Source organism: Lagopus leucura, unplaced genomic scaffold (genome assembly GCF_019238085.1).
Source record: "Lagopus leucura isolate 7727_CA_CO unplaced genomic scaffold, USGS_WTPT01 Super-Scaffold_100026, whole genome shotgun sequence".
NCBI classification, from domain to species: Eukaryota; Metazoa; Chordata; class Aves; order Galliformes; family Phasianidae; genus Lagopus; species Lagopus leucura.
In genome coordinates, this window is record NW_024962277.1 from 5,064,654 (window position 1) to 5,087,260 (window position 22,607).

The window sequence follows — 22,607 nt, forward strand, 5'->3', positions numbered from 1 at the left end:
AAGACTTCTGGAGATAATCCCATCCCCACTGTCAAGGATGAGGCAGTTTCATAAAGTGTCAGCTGGGTGAACTGTTGGAAAGAAGCAGTATTTTATGGAAGTATGGCTGCATTTGAACAACTGGTTTGAACTATGTGGTGATTAATGACCACCTACTGCAGTTACAATGCCTTGTTTATGAAAGGTGGTCTCTCTCCAGTAATTGAATCTAGTCCTTCTGAAATCTGGGACTTGCTGAAGAGATGGATGCAAAGTGTGTGGTTTTGCTGGAAAAGCGAAGCAGAACAAAACCAAAATTCATTTATAATTCAGTGCCAATGTTGACTTAGGTTGCAGTCTCCTCTGTGATTCTGCCTCCTCTTTGTCTTCCAAGGGAGAAAAAAAATGGGGGAGTTAAAGGAAAAGCTAAGAGGCCATCTCCACAAACAATATAAAATAGTTTCACATTGCACGATAGTGTGAGTATAGAGGGATGGGGGGAGAGAGAGAAAGAGAGGATGAGAATGCATGGGCTTTGTGCTGGAGGCTGAAATGCTTTTCTTTTCTCTTTTTACTGAAAGCTTGAAAAGTCTGAGGCCGCAGGCGTTGGGACTGAGTCCTTGGAAGCAAGAGGTGGGTCAGCAAGCCAAAGAGGTAATGCTCCTTTCAGTGCTGAACTGCAGTGATGGATCTGTACTTGTGCCCGGTCCTCTCCTGTGTCTCCTTGCTGCTAGCTCTTGGTTAACTGCCCAGCAGTGCCCGGCGCAGTGCTGACCCTGCTGTAATGTAACAAGTATTAAATAGCTCGCTCCTGCCAAGCTTCCTAGAAATAAACTGCCTCGCAGGCAGATTTATTTTAAACCATAAGTAGGTAATATATGCCTATGGTATAGGGTGTTTGTGTGGAAGTCTGTGATCTCAACAGTAAATTTCTGGTGCCATTAAAACATCTGAACAGAAAGTCCCTTGGATTTTTGGGGCTGCGTAAAAAGGAGCTGATGAAAATCATGTGGTTGAGGGTAACATCTCTGGGGAGAAGCTTGTAAGATGTTTGAGACTCCTATGGAGAGCTAGGAAGAAGTTCTTTTCATTAAGTACTCGCAGATATAATGGCAGTTTCCAAAGTAACGCAGTAGGAGCAGCAGTAAGAAACTGAGCGGTTGTAATGCTCCTTTTACCTGTCTTGCAAGTCATGGGAAGCCTTGAGTGTTGAGGAGCCTGAAACTCCTGCCCCTGTCACAGGTGTGGGGTGAGGAAGGGCTGGTCATTTTTTTTTTTTGAGATTGTGATGGCAAAGCAGTGCCACATTTGTGTGATGGCAGACAGTTCTTTGCTGGCACACCTGGAGCCTGCAGCACCTCTGGCTGGTTCAGAGCTGGAGCTCACGCACTGCCTCTTCAAGCTGCAGGGAAGTGCAGTACTCCTAGAATAAATAAGGGACCTCGAGTCATGTAGATTGCCAAATATGTTCATGGCTCATTGGAGTCCATCACTTAGGTCAGTGCAAGAGGAAAGCTCTGAGTTTCATGTGTTAATTTGTCTCACTAAAGGTGGAAAAGAGCGTGTATAAGTGAAATGTAGCACTGGGTAGTAGAATTAATGTATCTTGGATACCATAAAGCAAGAACGTATTTCGCTGTTTCAGAAATATGAAGGCTGTATGTTCACTGTGTGCCGTAAGAAAGCAGCTTTCTAAAAAGCTTGTGTACACTGCCTTAACTTCAAAAGCAGAGGCCCAAGTGGTGAAATAGTGTTGTCTACATTATTACGCTTTTTCACATATTTTGTGGTCCAAATGGCATTTTCTAAGCTTGTAATTTCTGCTTTCAGCAGTGTGATGTTTAACTTCATTTCAGACACTTTGAATTGTTGGTGTGGGTACCTGTAAAATGAAAGGTGTAAAGTAATGGTCCATTTGTGGTCAAATGCAGCATTTTACATGCGTGAATATCTGAGAGGAATTACTTATTTTTTCAAGACACGAAGAATACCTTGGTCATACAGGTCTAGTGCACCATGCAAATTTCACTCTACTTCCCCTCCAAAATTTTCCAGTTGGCTTAAGAAATTTCACACTCTTTTTATTATTTGAATTCCCCAAATGAATAGACTGAAGCCAGTGTCTACCTGCAGGTAATTTGTACTGTTATCATTACTGTCTCCTGCATTAAAAAAAAATAAAATAAAATAAAAAATCCTAGATTCTGCATTACAAGGAATTGGTATTTACATCATTCTTAGTGCTGCACTGTTACCCTTGAGTTTGCCATTGGCTTGCTTTATGCAAAACCATTCCAGACATTAATTTGTTGTTTTCTCCAACTTGTAAACCAGGATCAGCTGCGAGCATCACTCCAGCTCCTGTGACTCCAGCAAAGGGCCTCCTCCAGGTAACCAGAAACCACGCATAGTTTTATATCTGATTGTTACAGTTACTTTCAAAATTAACCTCTGTTATTCTCTCCAGGTTGCACCTACATCATCGAGCATAGCTAAACAGATGGAAACTTCTAAAATGAACGAGAAGGCAAAGGCTACAACTTCATCTACGCACACAGATAATGTAATGCAGCTATCGACAGCAGATGGGGTGATAAATAACCTTCAAAGGGATGACTCTCTAGACTCCGGTTCCTATGGAAAACAGGCTGGAACTCATGATAGTGGTACACCAGCCAAAACTATTGGCAGGTTTTCAGTAAGCAGCACGCAAGATGAATTAACTTTAGCAGCGCCGCATTGCTTAAGGTTCTCTGCGCCCCCGGACGTCTATTTGGATGAGCTCCCTTCCAGCCCCGACCAGAAGACAGCTGTCCGACGGGTGCAGACAGCCTCATCTGTTGATGTCCTTTGTGACCAGGGCTCGAGTGATTCTGCTGAGGAACCCTTCCATCGACAGGCTGCTGCGGCTCAGCCGTCCCCTCCGAGCAGCAGCGCAGCCTCTGACTTAATTAAAAAAGCAGCAGCTTTTCTGCAAAGGACTGGAAAAGCGGGCTCCCAAGGCCCCGATTCACCGAACGGGCAGGGAACAAAGATTCCTACCATCAACATAACGTCCTTCCACTCGCAGTCATCGTACATGAGCAGTGACAATGACTCTGAATTTGAAGATGCAGACATGAAGAAAGAACTGCAGAACTTGAGAGAAAAGTATGTTGGTTTTGCGAACAGTATTGGGGTAGAACGCATTGAGATACCTAGGCATCTCTGCCTAGGTATCTGTGTGTGCTAAGCAAATGTGTTTTGCGTAGCTGTAGTGAGTAAAATGCTCCTGAGCAAATCAGGCATCACTGAGACCTTCCCTTGAATGTCATCCTGCATCATTTTATGCCTCACTTTATTTTCCATTTCCATTTGGAAGTAGAATAATTCTTTTTAAATCAGTGAACTTCTGCTGTGATATCCAATTTCCCTGCTTAAAAACTGCATTGATATAGCAGCAAGTGGTAGCACTTGTGATGTGTTTGTCTGTAGGATCCAGTGTGGGTGCTGCATAAGGTCGCATAACTAGTGTGGATGTCTGCATAGAGAGCTGTAAGGCATTCTCTTCATGTCCTTCTCTGCAAGAGTGCTTCAGACTGGCAAACCTACAGACCCACCACTGTCCGTGATGTCACTCTTTTGAGAGATACCTGCTAACAGATACTGAATTAAAATCTTCACCTCACACCATGCCTAAACCTCAGCAATCTGCCCCATCTCAGGGAGGTCTGAGAAGCCTCAGTAGTCTGCTGTGCTGCCAGTTCTCACAGCTTTATTAAAACATTAATGTTCCTTTCTTTCCTGACATGCGATGGGTAATTGCTAGCATTAGTTGGTAATCTAAGCAAAATCTTTAATGTACGATGTAATGGTTTTGCTGAATATAGGTGCTGCACGTTTTTTTATACAGAGCTACACTAATACAAAAAGTTTAAAACTGACTTTATGGCAACTTTAAATCAGAATTCCGAAATTGATTGCTTTTACTTAGCGTATTTGAAATCTTTTACCTAGGGCTCTATCTTACAAATCGGTGTATGAGAAGTCAGCCGCCACCTTTGCTAAGTAGGTGGTTCTGACTTCGCACGCTGTGGGGTAGCTTTTATGATTGAAGGTTGTTTTGTTTCATCTCACAGCTAGTTCTGCTGCCAACGTGTGGTGCTTTATCAAATACACGCTAGCAAACGTTTTGTTTTTATGCTTAGGCATATGAAAGAAATCGCCGAACTTCAGACTCAGCAGAAGAACGAGATAGAGGCTCTGTACATTCGGTTAGGGAAGCCCCTCCCTCCCAACATGGGGTTCCTTCACTCAGCCCCACCAAGCGGCCGTCGACGAAGAACCAGCAAAAATAAATTGAAAGGTGGAAAACTATTAAACCCTCTGGTTCAACAGCTCAGGAGTGGAACATCAAGCACAAGTAGGTGCACTAGGTTACTTTCCACTTCCCTGTTGGTTTTGGCTGTTATGGTTTTGCTGTGTAATTGCATGGACTGCATAAAAGTTACTGATTTTTTTTTCTTCTTAAAATGGTGTCTTAAGTTTGCATGGTTTTGAAGTGGGCTTCCTTTGAGACCATCTTGTTACAGTGCCCCATGCTGAACTGTACCTTCCCTGCATTTGCTGACAGTGTTTGGCAGACAAACAATATCCCACTTTAATTTGGAATACAGCCTGGTTACATTTTCTCATCTTTTCTCCAAATGCAATTTATTGATGTTTGTATTCACTTCTTAGGAGCTGCTGTCCTCTATTGATTGGGTACTGTATCGTGTTGTTGTTTATTTTTTCCTACAATATGCTATATAAATAAGATGGGATTGTATTTGCTCCCCCAAGAGTGGGAGATAAGAAAACAGTTAATAAAATCTGTGATGGATGCTTCGACCATCTTTGAAATACTTTGAGATTTTCTCAAATGCTCTCAAACAATATGACAATCTTGAGTCATGATCTCTTTGGAAAGTAGGAAGATGATGTTACAGATAACAAATATTGATACACTCCAGTGCCTATTTCTTCAGCAGGATGTAGAATAGGCTAATTTTCCTTCAGCTTAGTTCATACGGTTCTGTGGGAGAGTAGCATGCTTCCATATTGACCCCGTATTTCAAATCTGGTGGCTCTCGTTTGCAACATCACTTTTACAGATCTGCTTAGCAAGGCTGATGCAATGGAATTCTTATAAGACTGTTTTAGAGGGTTTTGCTTTTAATTAAGGATTCCAATTAAGACAGGGAAAGCAGATTCAGAGGCAAAGTGTTGGACTAGATGATCTTATAGGTTGTTTCCAACCTTGTAATTCTATGATTCTATGATTCTATGTTCTGTGCTCCATCTCAAATCAGAGTATTTTTGCATACAGGATCTGAAGCAGTGTTCAGTCTTTCATAACCATTTTGCTGCTGCTTGGCTAACCGGCGTAGGTTTTATCTCTCTTCCTTGTGGTGAGATTCTGTGAATGTCTGTGATTTTGTCCATCCATTTGCCAGTTTGTTCTTGGGTTGTCTGTAGCCATTTTCTGTCTAACAGAGAGAACCCATATCTCTCTGTTTCTGCTCATGGACCTTGGCTCATATCAGCCAAGGTAAAAGCCTTAGTTCAAAGAATTTCAGCCTATTTCTGAGTTATAATGTCCTCCTCTTAAACACCATTTAAATTAGAGAATGGCAGTCTGCTCAGTTATGTTGCTTCTTTGGTGCATGCTTTCCTTCCTGCATTTCTTCTTTATTATTTTTCACTATTCTGAGGCACTGACTGAAGTTCTCATTACTCTGAGAACCTGTATTCACTCCCGAGTCTTCTCGCCCTTACCTAGTTAGACTCCTCATTTCTGGGGCTTTCTGAGGTCATTTCTCAGAGATGAAGGGCAGGTAGTCTCATGCAGTTATGGATATAAGCTAATTAGCATTGCCTCCGTTAGTTGCTTTTGTTGTTGAATCTGTATCACAAATGATTACGAAGCTACTATCTTGCTAAATGTCTCCTTACCAATATACCTATATAGATAGATATATAGATACAAATTTTTGTATAGAGATGTGTATATATAGATAGATAGATAGTTATAAAGAAAAAAAATCCTCATGTCTTCTCAGCAGCTTTTTATTTTTCTCCACTGACTTGCTTTCACCTCAGGTTTGAGTGCAAACCTACTTATTCTGCTCAGTCGTCTTGTGCCTCCATTGTCCTAATCAGGTACTTCTGCAATTCTAAACAGTGCTTTTTGAGTTCTTGACTCCAGTCCTTCTGAAAAACTCAGAAAAGAAACTATAAAAATCAAACTTACCCCACAAGCTTCTTGGAGGATCAAGAGCAGTGACAGTGCATGTAAACTATTTGGTGGTGGTGGTGATCTGTGTAGTCTGTGCTTCATATGGTACTTCAGAATTGTAGACTGCTGTTCTTGGAGACAGATGGGCAGTTGTTTTTAGGCACTGATATTTCTTCAGCAGTTTCCTAGCATTTGCTGTTGCTTGTGTTTTGTTTTTGTTCTTTCAGGTAATGTTTCAGACTCTAAAGACTCACCTCACAAAGAGACAACTAAAGCTCAGCCTGGATCTCTCGAAACCACAGGAGTAACTTCCTCTGTGTCAGCCACATTTGGGAAGTCTGTTCAGACACAGCAGCCGTGCTCTGTCAAAGCCTCTTTGTCTTCTGACATCTGCTCCGGCTTAGGCCCCGAAGGAGGTGATGCGAACGCAAGCTCTGGCCAAGGTGATTTTTTCCTACCAGCTGTTCAGCATATCCTCCAGCACATGCTAAAATCAATTTGCTTCCCTTATGCTTGAACTTTTAGGAGTGGATTTGGCAATCCAAATTACAGGCTTATCTTTAAAAATATCACTGCAGTATTGTCAGGAGAACAAAAATACAGTATCTCACAAAGTATTCAGAGTCAACACTCAAGGAGGCACACTAGATTTTAGGTAGGAAATACCTTCTACCTTTGCCGGCAGTGCTACTGACACTTTTTCTGGAGTCTGCCTTGTGGATTTCTTAAAGGGAAAAAATAGAAAGGGAAGAGAAAAAAAATTAACAAATGAAGACGGATAGGAGACTGTTTCCCATGGTCCATTTTGGGCTGTTGTTTTAGCGCCTTGATATGGCCAGACCTGGAGATCCTCATTATAAAGTACTAATCCTTCTGAGGTGTGGAAAAAAAGTAGAACCAAGTTATGTCTCCTTTATCTAAGGGGTTAACGTTGTGCATGCTTTTGGAAGCCCAGCGAAATGACTGTAGAGCAGTAGATTGGCTGTTCCCCAGTCCCGACTTCTGGTACTTCTGTGTAGTGCATACCTCTGTAGGCTTTGACTGATCTTGTTGCCATGCATAGTGGAAGTTATAATGATGATTAAAGTACCTTCCTCTCATTGCACATCCTGCCAAACTAATCTACAAAATATCTATCTGTTCTCTTTTGCCGTTATTGCATCCTTTGTGTACGGTCAATTAACTTAATCCTCTTTGGCAAAGTTAAAATGGAGATGTGGATGTTTAACTAACAAAGCTGATTTGACTGATGGTATAGGACATCTGATCACAGCTACTTGTACTTTATAAGTGTCTTTGTTTTCTTCCCTTTATATTCATTTACAGGCTGGACGGTTTTCCACCAAACGTCTGAGAGAGTGACCTATAAATCTAGTAGCAAACCTCGTACCAGATTCCTCAGTGGACCTGTGTCTTTGTCCATCTGTTTGTATTTGTTCTTTTGTATTTTATCACAGTCCATCTTTCTTTTACCCCTTTTTCCAATCTCATGTTTTATATCTCTAATATGTTTGGCAGGATGCCCCTTTTTCTGAGCCATCTTATCTTTCTTTATCTTTCTTTTAAGTAATCATCACAAACACATCTTATTTATATTAATTTTTCATATGAAAGCTTTTTTTGCACTGCTTTTGGCTCATGCCTGGGCACCAAAAGCATGTGTGGAAGATCTCATCATTTATGATATAGCCTAATGGTAAATTTTATCCTGGACTTATCAAAGCTTTTGTACTTTATGTGATTTATGTTGAAGTAATTTTTTTATTTGCAATGTGGCAAATATACATGTCTGCTGTCCCGGTTCCAGCGACAACAAAAAGAAATCCATCCTTCTGTAGACGAATGGTCTCTTTCACACATGTTTGGACTATGAAGACATGCATGTAGCAAGCTGATACAATACTAGAAGGTCACTGAAGGGTATAACTTCCATACAAGGGCTGTATTAACACGATCTACAGTACTGTTTATATCCACTCTATTTTCTTTAATTTTTCCCCCGCTCTTTGCATGTGGAAATGCTGAGACGATAGTGCTCCAGCTAGTTCTTTCAAAATGTCTTTTCTAGGTGGGCTTTTCCCCGTGCATTCCCTTCAATCAGTTTAAGTGAGCAATTCTCATGTACACCTCAGTGGCGGGAAGATCCGGTTACTCCAAAGGAGAGTGCCATCGACTTTGTGTGTAAACTGATCTGGCTGAAGCACTGCGCTCAGTTTATTTTCTTATGACCTTATGTGACCTCTGAGATGAAGTCAATTAGCAGTTCATCAAAGCAGAAATCAGTAAAAAGCAGTATCAGATTATTAAATGATACTCTGAAATGGATTGTTAGGATCCAGTATTTCTCAATTCAGATAATTGTGCACCTATTATTTATACCTTATCTGTACAACTTCTAAAGTAATTGGCGATTCAACCAAATGATATCAAGCTATTTAATTAAAAAGTGCAAACCTTTTTACCTAGCAGTATTTGCTGCCCTTTAGGCAAACAGATTTTGCTTGTACAATAAAGATATGTTGGGCTGACCAGGTACTATAGGCCACTTAAATATAAAATTAGGAAGGCTGATAATGTTCAGGAGAAAATGTTTGGTTAACCCACTGTTTGTTTGCATTGATACCAAGTCTCCCATTGCAGTGCAATGTTGCTCATCATTACCCACGTGGTATAGGTCAAAGGCACAAGACCACTTCAAAACACTCCCCCTAATGTTACAAATAAACAATACTTTTAAGAATAATCTTGATTTTGTTTGAGGTCCTAAAATCCAAGCATTCAGGTTCTGTAAACTGATGTTTACTGCTTAGCACACTGCTTTTATTTTCGTACCAGTTTTTAATAACAGTTTTGCCCTCAAGGTTTTTCTGAGTACCTGAGGGAAATCTCAGTATGTGATTTTGGCCATCTGGTATTATAACGGATGTAGTAGTTTCTTCTCCTGCACATATAAATCTCAAAGTGGTTTCATTTACTTTCACAAAACCACTGTTTAGGAGGATACAAAAGCTCTGGGAGGTGGCAGTTCACAAACAGTGTATTAAAGAAGTTTGGGTGCATGGATATTGTGAATGAAACTGAGGTGAATTCTTCCAATTATGAAGCTTCCCAATACTTTAAGTAATCAGCAGCACAACAAATTGGTTTTCTATTCTCAGCCCATATGTTCTCTTCTCAGTTTCTTTGGGCAAAGTGTTCAGAGATTTGCACTCCCCCATTTGTGAGTCATAGCAGAACCGAACTGGGGACCTGTGAGGAAGCTGGGCTGTGTGGCCAGAGCCCGCAGACGTGTCTGGTGGTTCCATCTAGTGGGTGTCCAGAGCAGCCATGGGCCTCAGGGAACAGTGCAAAGTGACCATGATGGCAAGGAGAGGGCCAGCTGGCTCGTGGCCCTTCTTCTCTGTCAGGAATGTGGGCTGCCCAGTGCAAAGGAGACGTGAGGGTTTGCAGCAGCTCCTGCATGTGCTCTGTGTGAGCACCTCTGCATGCAGGAGAGCACCAAGAGTGGGTTTGAAACACGGGGAGCAAGCGCATGTGGGCCTGATCTGTAACCCTTGGGTGCAGGTAGTTCTGTGAGAGCTGGCAGTTCAGCTGGATCCGTCCCACAAATCAACGCTGTTTTGTTATTTAGGAGTTGCTGGGAGGAGTTGCTGCATTTTCAGGAATGTTCTACATCTACACATTTGACTGAGGAATAACAGCACTCTGGGGAGGGGAGCTCAGATGTATTGTATTAGTAAATTAGCATCATGCTTCCGTGAAGTAGTGCTCAGATGCTTTAAAGACAGTTGTGCCTGGCTACAAAGCCCACCAAGGTTGAACGCTTTCAGGTTCTCCCAGAACTGCTGTCTGGTCTGTCCCCTTGTCCAGTACTGCTTTTTTCTTCAGCTTTTCATGGAGTAAAGTATTTTTGATGGTCTCCAGCATAATTTTAGCCCAACCTTTTCCCATGGGTTAAATTGCAAGGGCGTCTTAGAGAGAGGAGTTTGCACTGACTGTGAGTGGGATTTTCAAAAGCTCCACTTGGCTAAGACTTGTAATCTCATGCAAAGCTATTCTCGTCAGGTCTGTAGTAATTAATATATTGTATGTGAATGGGATTATGGAAATGGTCTAACAACTGACTGCCATTTCAATTTTGTTTTAGCTTTCATGTTTTTTGACAGCCGTCACAGCACAAATACGGGACGGTGGATTTTTTTCTGTCCTGAAAGATACAATAGCTTCTTAATTTTTCAGATGTTACCTCTGGAATTGGAAATAAAGCTTAACTTAGCTTAACTTTTACAGTCAGAGATTAAATCTCAATTAATTAGGGTTCATCTCCTTTTCTTTTCCAGCTATTAAACACCTTTATTGTGGAAGTAATACAATTAATCTGGTGAATTAGGTTTACCAAGCACACTTTTAATTGAATTTGAATTTAAATCAAATCTTAGCTGGTCTTCGTCAGTCCCTGCTAGGTAATGTTCCCCTCTCCCAGGCAGCGCTGCAGTGATGCAGTTGAAAGAAACAGCTCTTCTTGGTGATTCACCTTTTTGTAGTACTTGTCTTAAAGCAGGCTCCCTTAGCGTGGGTACCTTGTGCATGTCTAGAATCAGTGCTGTCACTTCCCAAATGTTTTGGAGCAGAAGGTTTGCATTGGCACCTGGGGTGCACAGAGCTCGTGGCTTGGTGCTCAGGAAGCAGTGGGGCTGGTGATTAAACATTTTAACATGCATTTGAGCACGTACTGAAGTCAGCTGCCTGCTTTTAGTTTTTGCAGGCATTTTTCATTTGCATACAGACTGTGCCAACTTCTACCTATTGCTACATGCAGAATGCTGCAGGATAGTTAAGAAATTAACATTATATTATTATATTACTACCGCCGATGTTGCTGTAATGGGGGTTGCTAGCTAACTTTAAAAGATAGGTGTTGTAAAATATATGAGGGAAAAGAGAAAAAAATTACCAAAAAAATGCAACACGATGTTCAGTTGTGACTGTGACTTGTACTTTTCATCTAAGCTTTGAGTTGAGAAACTAAGCTTTTGGTCATGCTTGCATAAGACATTACTGTAGTCATGTCCTTCTGATTTTCCTGAAATATAAACTTCATTAAGCTATAGGAAATAACAAAAAATTCTTTCAAACCAATCGTTCTTTTCCTCCTCATGCCACCCATATCAGAACACAAACATTTCTTCTCCCTTTTTTCCTCCCTCTCTTCTTTATTTTCTCTTCTCCAGTCTCTGAGTGATGTCTCTCCTTTCTCCTTTGAAGACTCATTCAGAGCCCATGTCAACCTGGACCTGCAATCTCTGAGTTTAAAGCTGCATTTCTGGCACAGTAAAATTAAACAGTGGCACCAGTTTAGCATAAAGAAAAGCACATACATTCTGTATCTTGCTTTCTGCCCAGCCTTTTGATTTTACTCATGTGTTCAAGTGCTTCTTCACGATAAACTCACCATGCCCCATATCAGATGTTCATCTCCTCCCATACCATAACGATATTCTTCTTATCAAGTCCAAAATACCTTTCAGGAAATTTGGCACTCTAATGGAAATGGTGCCAATGTCTGGCGAGACCTAACTGTCAAATAGGGTTCTCTATACACATCTGGCACTGTAGATAACTGTCCAACAGAATATGTAAAATAATGAAGGCTCTAACAAGATAATAATGAAAAAACACGTAGTTTGGTTAAATGAGAACTCAGCTACTCTGCTGGATTGTTTTTCTGCACTTGGACGAGATGAAGGGAAACTCATTTTTAATTAACGTTCAGAATCTCACATTTAGACACAAATCATGCTAATAAATAATTGAGAAAATTGGCCTCAGACCTGCAGAACAATGTATCTTTTTGGACTTGTAAAACGGGATGTTTCAGGGTTATTGTACAGTTTGTCTTTGCAGCCAGACTAGCGTTACTTGTTCCTGAAAGCATTTTTGGCCTCCTATCACAAACTGAATTGACATCATTTCCTGCATAAATAGGAATCAAAATCTCCTATTAGGAAGCCAAGGCAATTTGAAACAAACAAAAAAATGCATCTTTAAGTCATGGGACCTTGCTTTTGGCATGCTATTGTACCTCTCAAAGCTTCTGAATGGCTGCACATTAATAAAGGTTTGAGCTGTCCAGTTACTTAGACTTCCTTTACTCACCTGAACTGCTGACTTTGTCTGTCCTTTCTTGCATAATAACTACTCTCTGATTGCTTAAAAGTACAGAAGCTTGTCCGTCAGATTTGTTATGTTCAGTCTTACCTAATTCTGTATGTCTTGTATTGTTTTACCTTGTAGGGTCCACCTTGAAACGACTATGTCTAGGCAAAGATCACAGTAGTAGTAACTATCCCATTTTTGTTTCTCAGTATTTCCTTCATGGCATGGGATGCTTTTTCTTTGAGTTTTCTTTTTTCTTTTTACTAAAAGCTAGTTGTTTAATGAATAGAGCTGATGCACTTATACTGGTATGAAATTAGACTATCTAAGTTGTGATACTTTCCTAATAATGCATGTGCTGTGATGTTTGGGATCTACGCATGCTGCAAGACAGTCGTGGTATTCTTTGTGTGTGAGACTGTGCACGCATGCTGCCAGAAAACTGGAGTGTGTGTTTGTTTCCCTTAAATGCACACTTTTATATGACTGCAGTTTTTTGCTGGAGGAATTTATAGCTTAAAACTCTCTTGTTCCTGTGGAGATGCATGAAATGTAGCACTAATTGAAGAGCTTTCCTGTCCAAGTACTTATTTTCTCACTGGTCCCTTTCCCCCGAGAAAAGGAAAAGGAAATGAGCAGTGTTCACTTACAAGTTGTGTTGCAGGTTGAATGCATGATCGTTTAAAGGCTATTAATGTATTTTATATGACCGTAGGAATACTTAGTTTATTCAGTTTCATTGACTGGTAGCTCATTAGCAGAAAATGGAAAACTGAATATTTGTGTTTGCTTCTGTAACAATTTTACTGCAGTTCCATGAACTTTTTGCTTGGAGAGATGGTCTTATTTAAAATATTTAGATACAGTAAATCTGTTTGTAGAAACTTTCTTCCAGTTTTCTGCCGGTCTTGCTGTGTCAGACCTGTAGTTACCAACAGATAAATAGGACAGATCTCTTCCTAGAGACATACAAGCCTATAAAATTCAGTTTCTGTTAGTGCTCTTCCCATCCGCCTTCATCTGTCCCAGAAGTTCTCTATCTCTGTGTCAGAAACTCACATGCCCACTTATGGCCTCCTTTCTCCTTTTTCTTCTTCACATAATGTTTTTTTTCTCCCAAAATGTCAAGATGGCAGAGGGAGCCTGTGGGTCCTGGAGCCTTTGAGACATTGAGGCCAACTGTACTCTTAACCTGTGTGCTAATTAAATTTTTCCAGGAGGGCAGAACACTTATGCAAATAAAATACATTTTTAAAACGCATGAAGCTGCAGCAAGTAACATACCCATGGCAGTCTTCTATGGAGAGACTTTGCAAGCCTGGCAGTGTCGGTGGCACTAGGGGTGCCTCTGTGCATTTAGTCCTTCTCTCTTGGTCGTGAATTTCAGCTGAGAGAAGTTCTGGGCAGGTAATACAATGAGACATAATCTGAACGCATTTGGACCAGTGGACTTGGACCATTTCTTTAAGCAAAGGTGTTCTGTAGAAAGGAGGGGGAGGGCAAAGTCAGGAAAGCCACTGTTTGAATTGCAGTGTGTGGGAAGCTATGTGAGCAGATAAGTGGTGAAATGGAGACGCCATTGTCAACTTTCTTTGTGTGTGATTTTCCAGGATCCTCTACAAACAGTCTTGTAACGTGTCCTGAGCCCCTTCCGCAATCAACTCTGCAGGTTCAGGCCAACAACAGTAACAACAAGAAGGGAACGTTCACCGATGATCTTCACAAGCTGGTTGACCAGTGGACAAGCAAAACTGTTGGAGCTGCACAGGCAAAACCTTCTTTAAACCAACTGAAGCAGAACCAAAAAAGGCAGGACATGGAGCCGAAGGCAAATCCCATGCAAACACAGAATGAGACATGTGGAGTAAGTGGCGCTCCTTGAAGAACGTTCCTTTTGCTATGTGTCTGACAGCCTTTGCAGAACCCAGATTTGGAGGAGGACGTAAACTAAATTACTTCAGATAGCTGCTTCGTACAAATGTCCAACTCTTTTCATTAAGTACTAAAACAGTTTTGTTGGTTTTTTTAAATTGTCTTTTGGAATAATTTTGGGAGCTATACGGGCCGCAATATATATACTTTAAAATATATATTTTTAAATTGCAGACTGCTCATTAGCAGTAACATGCAGCAATACTTAATACCACTAACCATACGTTGACTTAAGTTTTTATTATTGCTAACATTTTCTGCTTTTTGATGTTTAACATGAATCTTCCTCAGGCAGGCAGTGGCTGGGCTAGTGGCCTAGTGGCCTGTTGGCAGCAAGCTTTTATCTTAGCACAAGCATTGCAGGTACTGCGCCAAGACAGGGCACTGCTCAGTGTTGTTCTGACCCTTGCTTGATATCCTGCACTGTGCAGTACTAATCTTGTGCATCTGTAAGGCCCTTTGCCTCATGGAAATACCATCTCAGGAATTCCGTGGAAGTGAACTGCAACGAAGCCAGACTCAGTGGTGCCCCATTTGTCCTCTCTTATTTTCCGTAGCAGGCAAACAGTACCATGGTGTGTGTCTGTGTCTGTGTCAGCGTTCAGTGCTTGTTTGTGTGACTGCATGACAGTGTTGAGGACACAGCCAGAATCCCAGTTCAGAATTCTCTCCCACCCTGGTCTGGTTTTCCAGATCCCTTTCTCATTCTCACAAACTGATGGTTCCTCAACTAATTATTTTTGCTGGATTCTTTTTTTTTTTTTTTTTTTTTTTTGAAGAGCGGAAATTGAGCCAAATAGAGGAAAACATTAATTTTAAAGGCAAAGAAATTGCAGGAGTAAAACTAGTGAAGGACTCCGTGGTAATCCCTTAAAAACAAGATAACTGGACCTGGGTAGAAAACGATTGCTTTTTTGGCATGTAGGAGGCAGAAGGCTTGGATGCAGCAGTGGCAGCTCAGTCACTGTTCAGGTGGGACCTGCTGAAGCAGGAACTTGCTGATGTGTCTGTTTTTGTACCTGCTGGTCTCTGTAGATCACTGACTTCACAGGGAAAAGCACTTGTGTGAGCTTATTAAGCAGTTTTGTATCGATTCATAGTGGCCATTAATGAACAAAAGCTGGAGAGTAAATAATCCCTTTCCACAGTGATTGTTTAAACAGCATAAACGTGTTCTGGAGTAGAAGTGACGTCAAGACCCTGTTAGTTCTCAGAAAACAAGTCATGAAGGTGCAGTAAACACAAATAGAAGGTCTCTGGAGATGCTCTAGGAAGCCATGGTGAGGGCACAAGCTCTGTTCCTTTGTTGTCTCTTAGTCTTTTTGATGTGCTTTTCACATCTCGTTGTCTTTTCTGTGAGGCTCCTGTGGTAGCTGGAAGGATCTGGTGGGGGTGCTCTGCCTGCTTGCAACTCTGGAAAAGAGATGTGGGGGAGTCTTCTTATCTTAATGATGTAAACATCAATTTAAGATTAATTTTACCTTCTGCCATGTGCTGTCTTAACATGCTGGGTTTTAGAGGGTTTGTTTTTTTAGAATATGTCTGTTCCAAGGATTTACCAAGGCTGAAGTAACTTGGATCATTGACTAAGAAGATAGAAAGGTTGGGATTCCCTGCACTTCTTCACATTGTCACTTGGTGCTTGGAACACTCATAGCTGGGGACTGAGAGCTCTGTGCCAGCTGGTGGCAGGTGACTTCATGCACCAGTCCTAGTGGGGATGTGGGCTGCAGAAGGCATGTAAATGTGGATGGCTCCTGTTTTAGGGTTGTTGTTAGGGTGTTTTGGACGCAGGAGTGGCACAGCATGCCGCGGGCTACTTCAAGCCTTCCAATATTGACCAGCACTGCTGAATTGCGTTCCCTGTGCCGGGAGCAGGAGCTGCCACTGTGCTGCATCCACCCAGCCTCCTGGGCCATAGGAAGCAGAAAGCAGGCCCACAAATGTGATGAAGGAGCCTTTTAAAGCTGTGTGAGGGCTGCTGTAGAAGTTGAGTACCTTTTCAGATTCACCTTAAAGGGGATCTGAAGTGAAGGAAGAATAATGCTTCATGATGCTGGGAGGAAAAACAGCCAGGAGGAGAGGGAGGAAGCAGAGAGGATACTTAGCCTGGGCAGCCAGGAGAGTGACCCAGTGACACCAGTTCTTGGAGTTATATGGGGAGATGTTGTACTTGCAATAAATCAGTATGGAATCCACTCTTCAAAATGGTATTAGACAAAAAGCACTCAAGAAATCACAAAGGACTGAAAAAAAACAGCTTTCTAACGGGGAGCATATAAAGCTCATGCTGTACTTCTTCAGACCATCTGTTAACACCATCTTCTTGTCTTTTTTGATTAAATGCAAGATTACCTTTGCAATAAAAGAACTAAGGAGCACTAAACAGATTCCCAGCTCATCAGAGAAATTTTTAATAAGGTTTTATGTTGGAAATAAAAGCTAGATAGATTGGAAGCATGGTGATGCTTATCATTCTTTTTATCTTTGATAGAGCCAATGATGAAACATTGGAACAAACCAGCAGGAAAGTGGTAGGGCCAGCTGTCTCATAGTCCAACCAAGTATTTTGTTGTGAGAGAAGCTAACATTGGCCCATTGTAATAATTGGAAATGTAGGCATTTCTGAATTCCTTTGGAGGTTATGGGATTGGAAAGTGTCTCCTTGAAGAGTTTTTAGGCAGGAGTAGGAGCTGTTGAGCTCTTCCACACAGCCAGTGAGCATCCTCCTGGGGTGCAGTCCATACAAGGTATGACAAAGACATCAAACCAGATGGCTCTCTTCTTTGTGTCCATTTTTTCCCACAAATAAAATTGCAATAAGTCATTGCTAAGGGTATTATTATTTTAATACTCTCTTGCTGTTTGTAGATTGCTATTTATGTATAAGCTAGTTTGGCTCATTTCAAGTCTTCTCTTTCACCCTGAAAACAGGTATTTATTTTCCCCCCACCTCCTTTCAAGATGCCCTTTCAGTGGACGTGTTGGTGATGGCTTAACAGTTGGACTTTTGATGACCTTAGAGATCTTTTTTAACCCTAAGGATTCTATTATTCTAAGATGCTTCTAGCCAGCAGCAGCAAATCTGCTTGGTGTGTGAATACAATGTGTTATCAGTGTCTTTTTAAATTAAATAAAGGCTGCTTTTAAGGTTGAAAGCACAGAAGAGAAATCTTGAAGTTAGGTATTCAATAAGCTGCCTAAAGACTTAGGGGTTTTATTCTCTTCCTTTTTATTGTCACAGGTATAGGAAGCAATAATTTGGGTGCAAAGGTGGACTTGAAATTCTGCTTTGTTTCTGTGAAAGCGGCAATTCCATCAGGGAAAAAAAAAAAAAAGCCAGTTTGTTTGGCTGCAAATCTCCATTAATGCATATTAGAAGCTTGTGGGGAAACCTTGAGGCTTCCAGTTTCGTTACTAGAGCAATGAAATGTTCCTTTTCAGAGGTTTTATTTAAACGTGGAAATATGCAGGGATTCTTACTGTCAGTAATGTGAAAGGGGAGTAGGAGACAGTAGGCAGAATTAAGTCAATCTGCCTGAAAATAGCGATTTCCCTCATGCTTATCCATGTTGAAGGCGTTATGCAGTGATCCTTTCTTACAAGTAATTGTAGTTACCACCACAGGGATTATATCTAGGACTGTGAGCTGCTTTCTGTGTAAAAAGCACTGGATATTGTGTGGCTACAGGTGTTGTGTGAAGATGTCTGGGAACGAGGAGTGTAGCAAATGTGTTTTGTCCCTTTGTACCATTACACGACTGCATGGACATTAAAGAAAAATTATTACCAAAAAAGAAAAGCTGTAAACATGCTCTGAGTCTGTGACATGGCTGTATCTGTGGGACGTGGCAGTCCGTGCCAGCTGCTGACGTGTGTGGTGGTGTAGGCACTATTAGTAATCACTGCACATCTGTTTGCACTTAGTGCATCCTCATTTTAATGAGCCGCCTGCCTGGGAAGCGGGCACTGTGGAGATAGCTGCAGGTGTGAGAATGGAACAGGACTGTTAACACCTTTGGCTGTGTCTTCCACGTCCGTTGGGTTGAAAGAATGCTACAAATACGATGCATCTGTGCTTGATTGAAGCTGATCAATGCTGCCTGCTTGCTCTGAATGTCAGAGCAGCTTTCTGGAAGCTTGAAGAACAGAAACACAAATCTTCAGTAACACCTCTTAACTTTTGGTACACTGAAAAAGGAGGGATAAGAACCAGCTGGAGAACTAGAGGATTAAAAACAAACAAGCAGAAGCCACTGGTCCTGTATGAGCGCAGGCTGTTTTTACATCTGTTTTCAGCGTGCTCTAAACATGGGCTCTTTGAGTTGGTATGGGATTCAGATCTTGTGCCCCTTGCTTTCAGTTCCCAAGATAACTTCATTACAAATTTTGTCAGCAAGGTGCCTTGCAGCCTCTGTGGCTTTGCTACAGCTGGGCAATCCAGTTCTGTTTTGAGGACTGTACCACTGCTTGCTTATCTCAATATTCCAGTCAATTTTTGTGTGCAGGAGGAAGGGTTTCAGCCTCCGTCGATGTTGATTTGTTGGTTGTCCAAAGATTGTGGTTTGAAAAATGAGTTTGTTTAAGGGGCTGCAGTACAGGGGGAGTCATGGGCTGGCTGTCTTTGTTGCTCACAGCATGGGTTTGCTTGTTCAAAGTGTGCCGCAAGGTGGAGGGTGCAACCTTACATTGTGAACGTGCCTTTGTCATCATACAAACAGGTTTCAATGTGTACGTGGAACGCTTGGGTTTGCAACACGATGGCATTTATTCCTGACTGACATGCGTGGCCTTAAATATAGCCACTGCTTTACTGAGTTGATTAGCTGAGCAAGGAACGGTAATGCAGCATAAATCGGGTAAAGAAGTAGATTACTCAGCATTTGAAAAGATCTGAAAAGAAGGCTTTTTTCAGTTGTATAAGTTTTAAACATGCTAAAACGTCATCTTGCATTTTCAGTGCTGCTTGATAAGTCCCTTGCTTTTAGAAGAGACTCCCTATATAAGCTCGGTACCTCTACCGGCGTTCTTGGCCAGCCACTTCACTCACAACCATCTAGCAAGATGAAAACCATCACTCTGAGGATGCCAAGCGTGGCTCTAAGAACAGCCGTCAGAAGTCGTCATGTTGTATAAATGTGCACGTCCTCAGTCGCTCCGTTTGTTGGTCTTTGCTCTCTGCTGTTAGTTTTGGTGAATCTTTATGGATGAATGATTTTAAATTCATTGTACCAAAGTAGCTATTTCTTACTTTGACGTTTGCCATCGCATTCACGTTTCAGATCAGAAATTAGAAAAGCAGTGGAAGGCACTGGATGTTTGTGTGCTTCTAAAATTTGCTCTGGAGCACAGGTGAGCACCCCAGAGCAGTGCATCAGAGTGCCATTGTCATTTTTATTTTTAACTGAGAGACTAAAACCAGAATCTAGAGTAAGCATTCCACTCGCTTCTATACATATATTCGTTTCCTCTTAATTTTCACCTTTGTGCTAATTCTGTTGTTTGATGTGAAATATTTTTGGTATTAATGGGACACTCCCAAAGTGAGAGTATTGTTTTTTCTTGTGTCGTGAATAGGTGCTGGCTTGATGAGACCCATGGCAGGGAGTTGCAAATTATGTGAAATTTAAAAAGCAAAGAAGTACTGTAAATCTCATCCAGATTGAGACCAGGCAGCGTTTTGTATAATTATTGTTTCTGTGGCATTGTGCATTATGAAGCGTGTAATTCGGGTGCCCCTGCCATCTTCATGTTTAGGAAGACAGAGCTCTTTCTCTGAGCTTAGCATGCAAAAACAGAGTAATTGAAGTGAATGCTAATTGAATCTCAGCAAAATAGCAGGACTGGCTCCAGCAGCCCCTGGGCAGGGTCAGCTCCTGCTGAGTCCTTCTGGTTTACCTGACTTGATCCCACAGCCCCAGTGCTGGGTAGTGAACCTCTACACAAAGTCTTCCCTTCTTTGCTGCCCTTGGTTGTGCTTGGGCGAACGGCCCAGCATGAACAGCTTTCTACAGCAATAATGTGCTAAAGGTTTGAAGGGCTGTAAGAAGTACAGTGAGATTTGGTTTCATTCTGCATTTGGCTTTATTTATTTACTTCTGCACGCAAGATGCAGTAGCGCTGAGGGACAACAGGGGGATTACTTTGCACGTTAAAGCTTTTCCAGGGATTCTGCGGCATTACATTCTTACCTGCCCAGTAATGTTTCCTGATTCCTTAAACAGTAAGATTATACTGAGACATCCTTCCCTGTGTCAACCTTTGCTATTAATTTCCAAAAAAGAATACAAGTAAGAGGTGTGAGGAGGCCAAGAGCTGGGCTGTCCTCCTGTGCATGCCGCCCCTGCATCCCACGGGTGGGAAGATAGACACTTAATAGCCATGCTTTTTTATTTTTCTTTTTGTAGGTTAATTCAGTCAGAACAGGATTGGGGAAAAGGTGCATTGTTCCAGTGTCTTGTCCCATGTCTGCGCTAACTCCTGGAGTTTCGCCATCCATGCCAGTGCCTATGCCAGGTACTACCCCTTCTGGCACAGTAACACCCTATGCGATGCCTCTTTGTCAGTACGGAGGAGTTTTCCCTACGCCGCTTTACGGAGTGCAGTGGTCGGGGCCGGCAGCACGGCCAGGGCTGGTAGGAGGGCAGAGCGTTGCTCATTTCTCAGCTCTCGGCAAAGCTTGCTTGCAGATGTACCCTGTGCCACTGCAGCAGCCCGCGGCCGACCCGCCCGGCCCACGTGTGAGACTGACATAGCTCAGCGGGCTCTGATAGGTGACGGTGATAGCGACCTCGTGTCCATCTGTAGATGCCATATGTGTCAGAGAGGCGCGGGTCCGCAGCGGGCCTGCCAGCCTACACAGCCATACACCGCATCCAGCAATCACTGTGATGGGTTTCGCAACAGGTCGTTTGTTTGTTACGGCAATATCTGCATATATGTCATTGCTGAAGACACTTTATTATGTTGTGTTCTGATGTTTTACACTTGCAAGCCTTGAAGTTGATGTACTTGAATCGATGACTAGAAATTGTACTAACCTGCAGGAGTACAGTGCCTTGAATATCAGCTTTTCAGTTCCAGCTGGAAAGAGATGTAAAAATATTTGAAAGGTGTATTTTATTTATGATTTGCTTGTGAGTAAAGTTCTTTTTCTTTGCAAAGATACTGAAGGTTTACAGTCGAAGCTCGTCATCAGTTTCATTCTGCTGTAAATGCTTTAATTTTAACTGATGTGTTGAATTTTCATTTCCGAGGCTTTAAAAAAAAAAAAAGTGAGGTGAAGTTTGTTTGAGATACTGATGGAAATTTATTGTGTTTGTACAAGGAGTAGTGAAATGCACATTTGCAAATAGGAGCATTGACAGAGTGATCCTAGTGAGCTGTGTATAAGAACAGATAATAGCTTCGGGCAGTGCAATCCATTCCTTATAGCCTTTGCTAAAGCCGCTGCAGGTTGCAGCCGCTGCTGTAGCAGACGCACGAGTTCTGCTTTCTTCCAGACCACAGTAGCCAATTGGATTACATTTTCTTTCCCTGCCGGGCTTTTATAATTTAGTTAAATTACAAATCTATGCGTGATCCTAAGTGAGAAGCCTGATGGAAATCTGGGTTGCAGGAGCACGTCCGCAGGTCGCTGTCGGAGCCATGTAAGTACACACATGTGCTCTGCCTTCAGTTCCAAAACAGAGGCTAAGAACGTGCTTTGCCACTCAAGTGCTAACAGAATTCACATTGAAATGGAATAAAAATGTGAAGCTATTATTTTTCTTTTTTCCTCTGTGAGCAATGAATGCTTCAGCTTTGGAATCTCACCACCTTTCATTTGAATCTTTTTTCCTTTTTCTTTTCTGTTTTTTTTAATCAAGTTTGCACCGTAGGCGGCTCGGACACCTCTCTCCTGTTTGCGGGTTGCTTTTTGCCTCTTTTACTGTGCTTAGAGTCTGCATCTGCACCTCTCAGTCTAAAGGCACAAGGTAACCACTGACACTGATTTGCTGATGGTAAGTTCCACTTCTATGGACGGCACTAAGGGCCATCCCTACAGGCACAGGGAGCCAAACGAGCGGCCAAATCTGAAGGCGCCTTGCTCTGTATCTCTACTGCAATGACATTCTTTACTGTCTGACAGGCAGAGATGTCTTGTGCTGCCGAGCTGTGAATTGTATAGTTCTATTGTACTTCGAGCATTATTCTGTCTAAATTATTTTGTTTGTACCCTTTGAATATATTATTCCATCAATTCAGTTAGAATTGAGTTTTATAGACAATTATGCAGAGTCTT

General features: G+C 41.8%; 1 protein-coding gene across 10 annotated transcripts in view; it reads left to right on the forward strand.

Annotated features, from left to right (window-relative positions):
• WNK2 (WNK lysine deficient protein kinase 2) overlaps positions 1–22,607 on the forward strand; it is a 105,541-nt gene that overhangs the window by 76,477 nt on the left and 6,457 nt on the right. For 3 of the 10 annotated variants that reach the window (XM_042880099.1, XM_042880101.1, XM_042880108.1), the window contains 9 exons: positions 561–633; positions 2,314–2,369; positions 2,447–3,129; positions 4,167–4,381; positions 6,463–6,678; positions 7,562–7,660; positions 12,530–12,574; positions 14,002–14,255; positions 20,731–22,282. In XM_042880099.1, the coding sequence (XP_042736033.1) occupies positions 561–633; positions 2,314–2,369; positions 2,447–3,129; positions 4,167–4,381; positions 6,463–6,678; positions 7,562–7,660; positions 12,530–12,574; positions 14,002–14,255; positions 20,731–21,078 (1,989 nt within the window). In that variant the 3' untranslated portion in view covers positions 21,079–22,282. Of the gene's footprint in view, positions 1–560; positions 634–2,313; positions 2,370–2,446; positions 3,130–4,166; positions 4,382–6,462; positions 6,679–7,561; positions 7,661–12,529; positions 12,575–14,001; positions 14,256–20,730; positions 22,300–22,607 lie in introns of those variants that run through there. The other 7 variants (XM_042880100.1, XM_042880102.1, XM_042880103.1 and 4 more) reach the window with 7 other exon arrangements.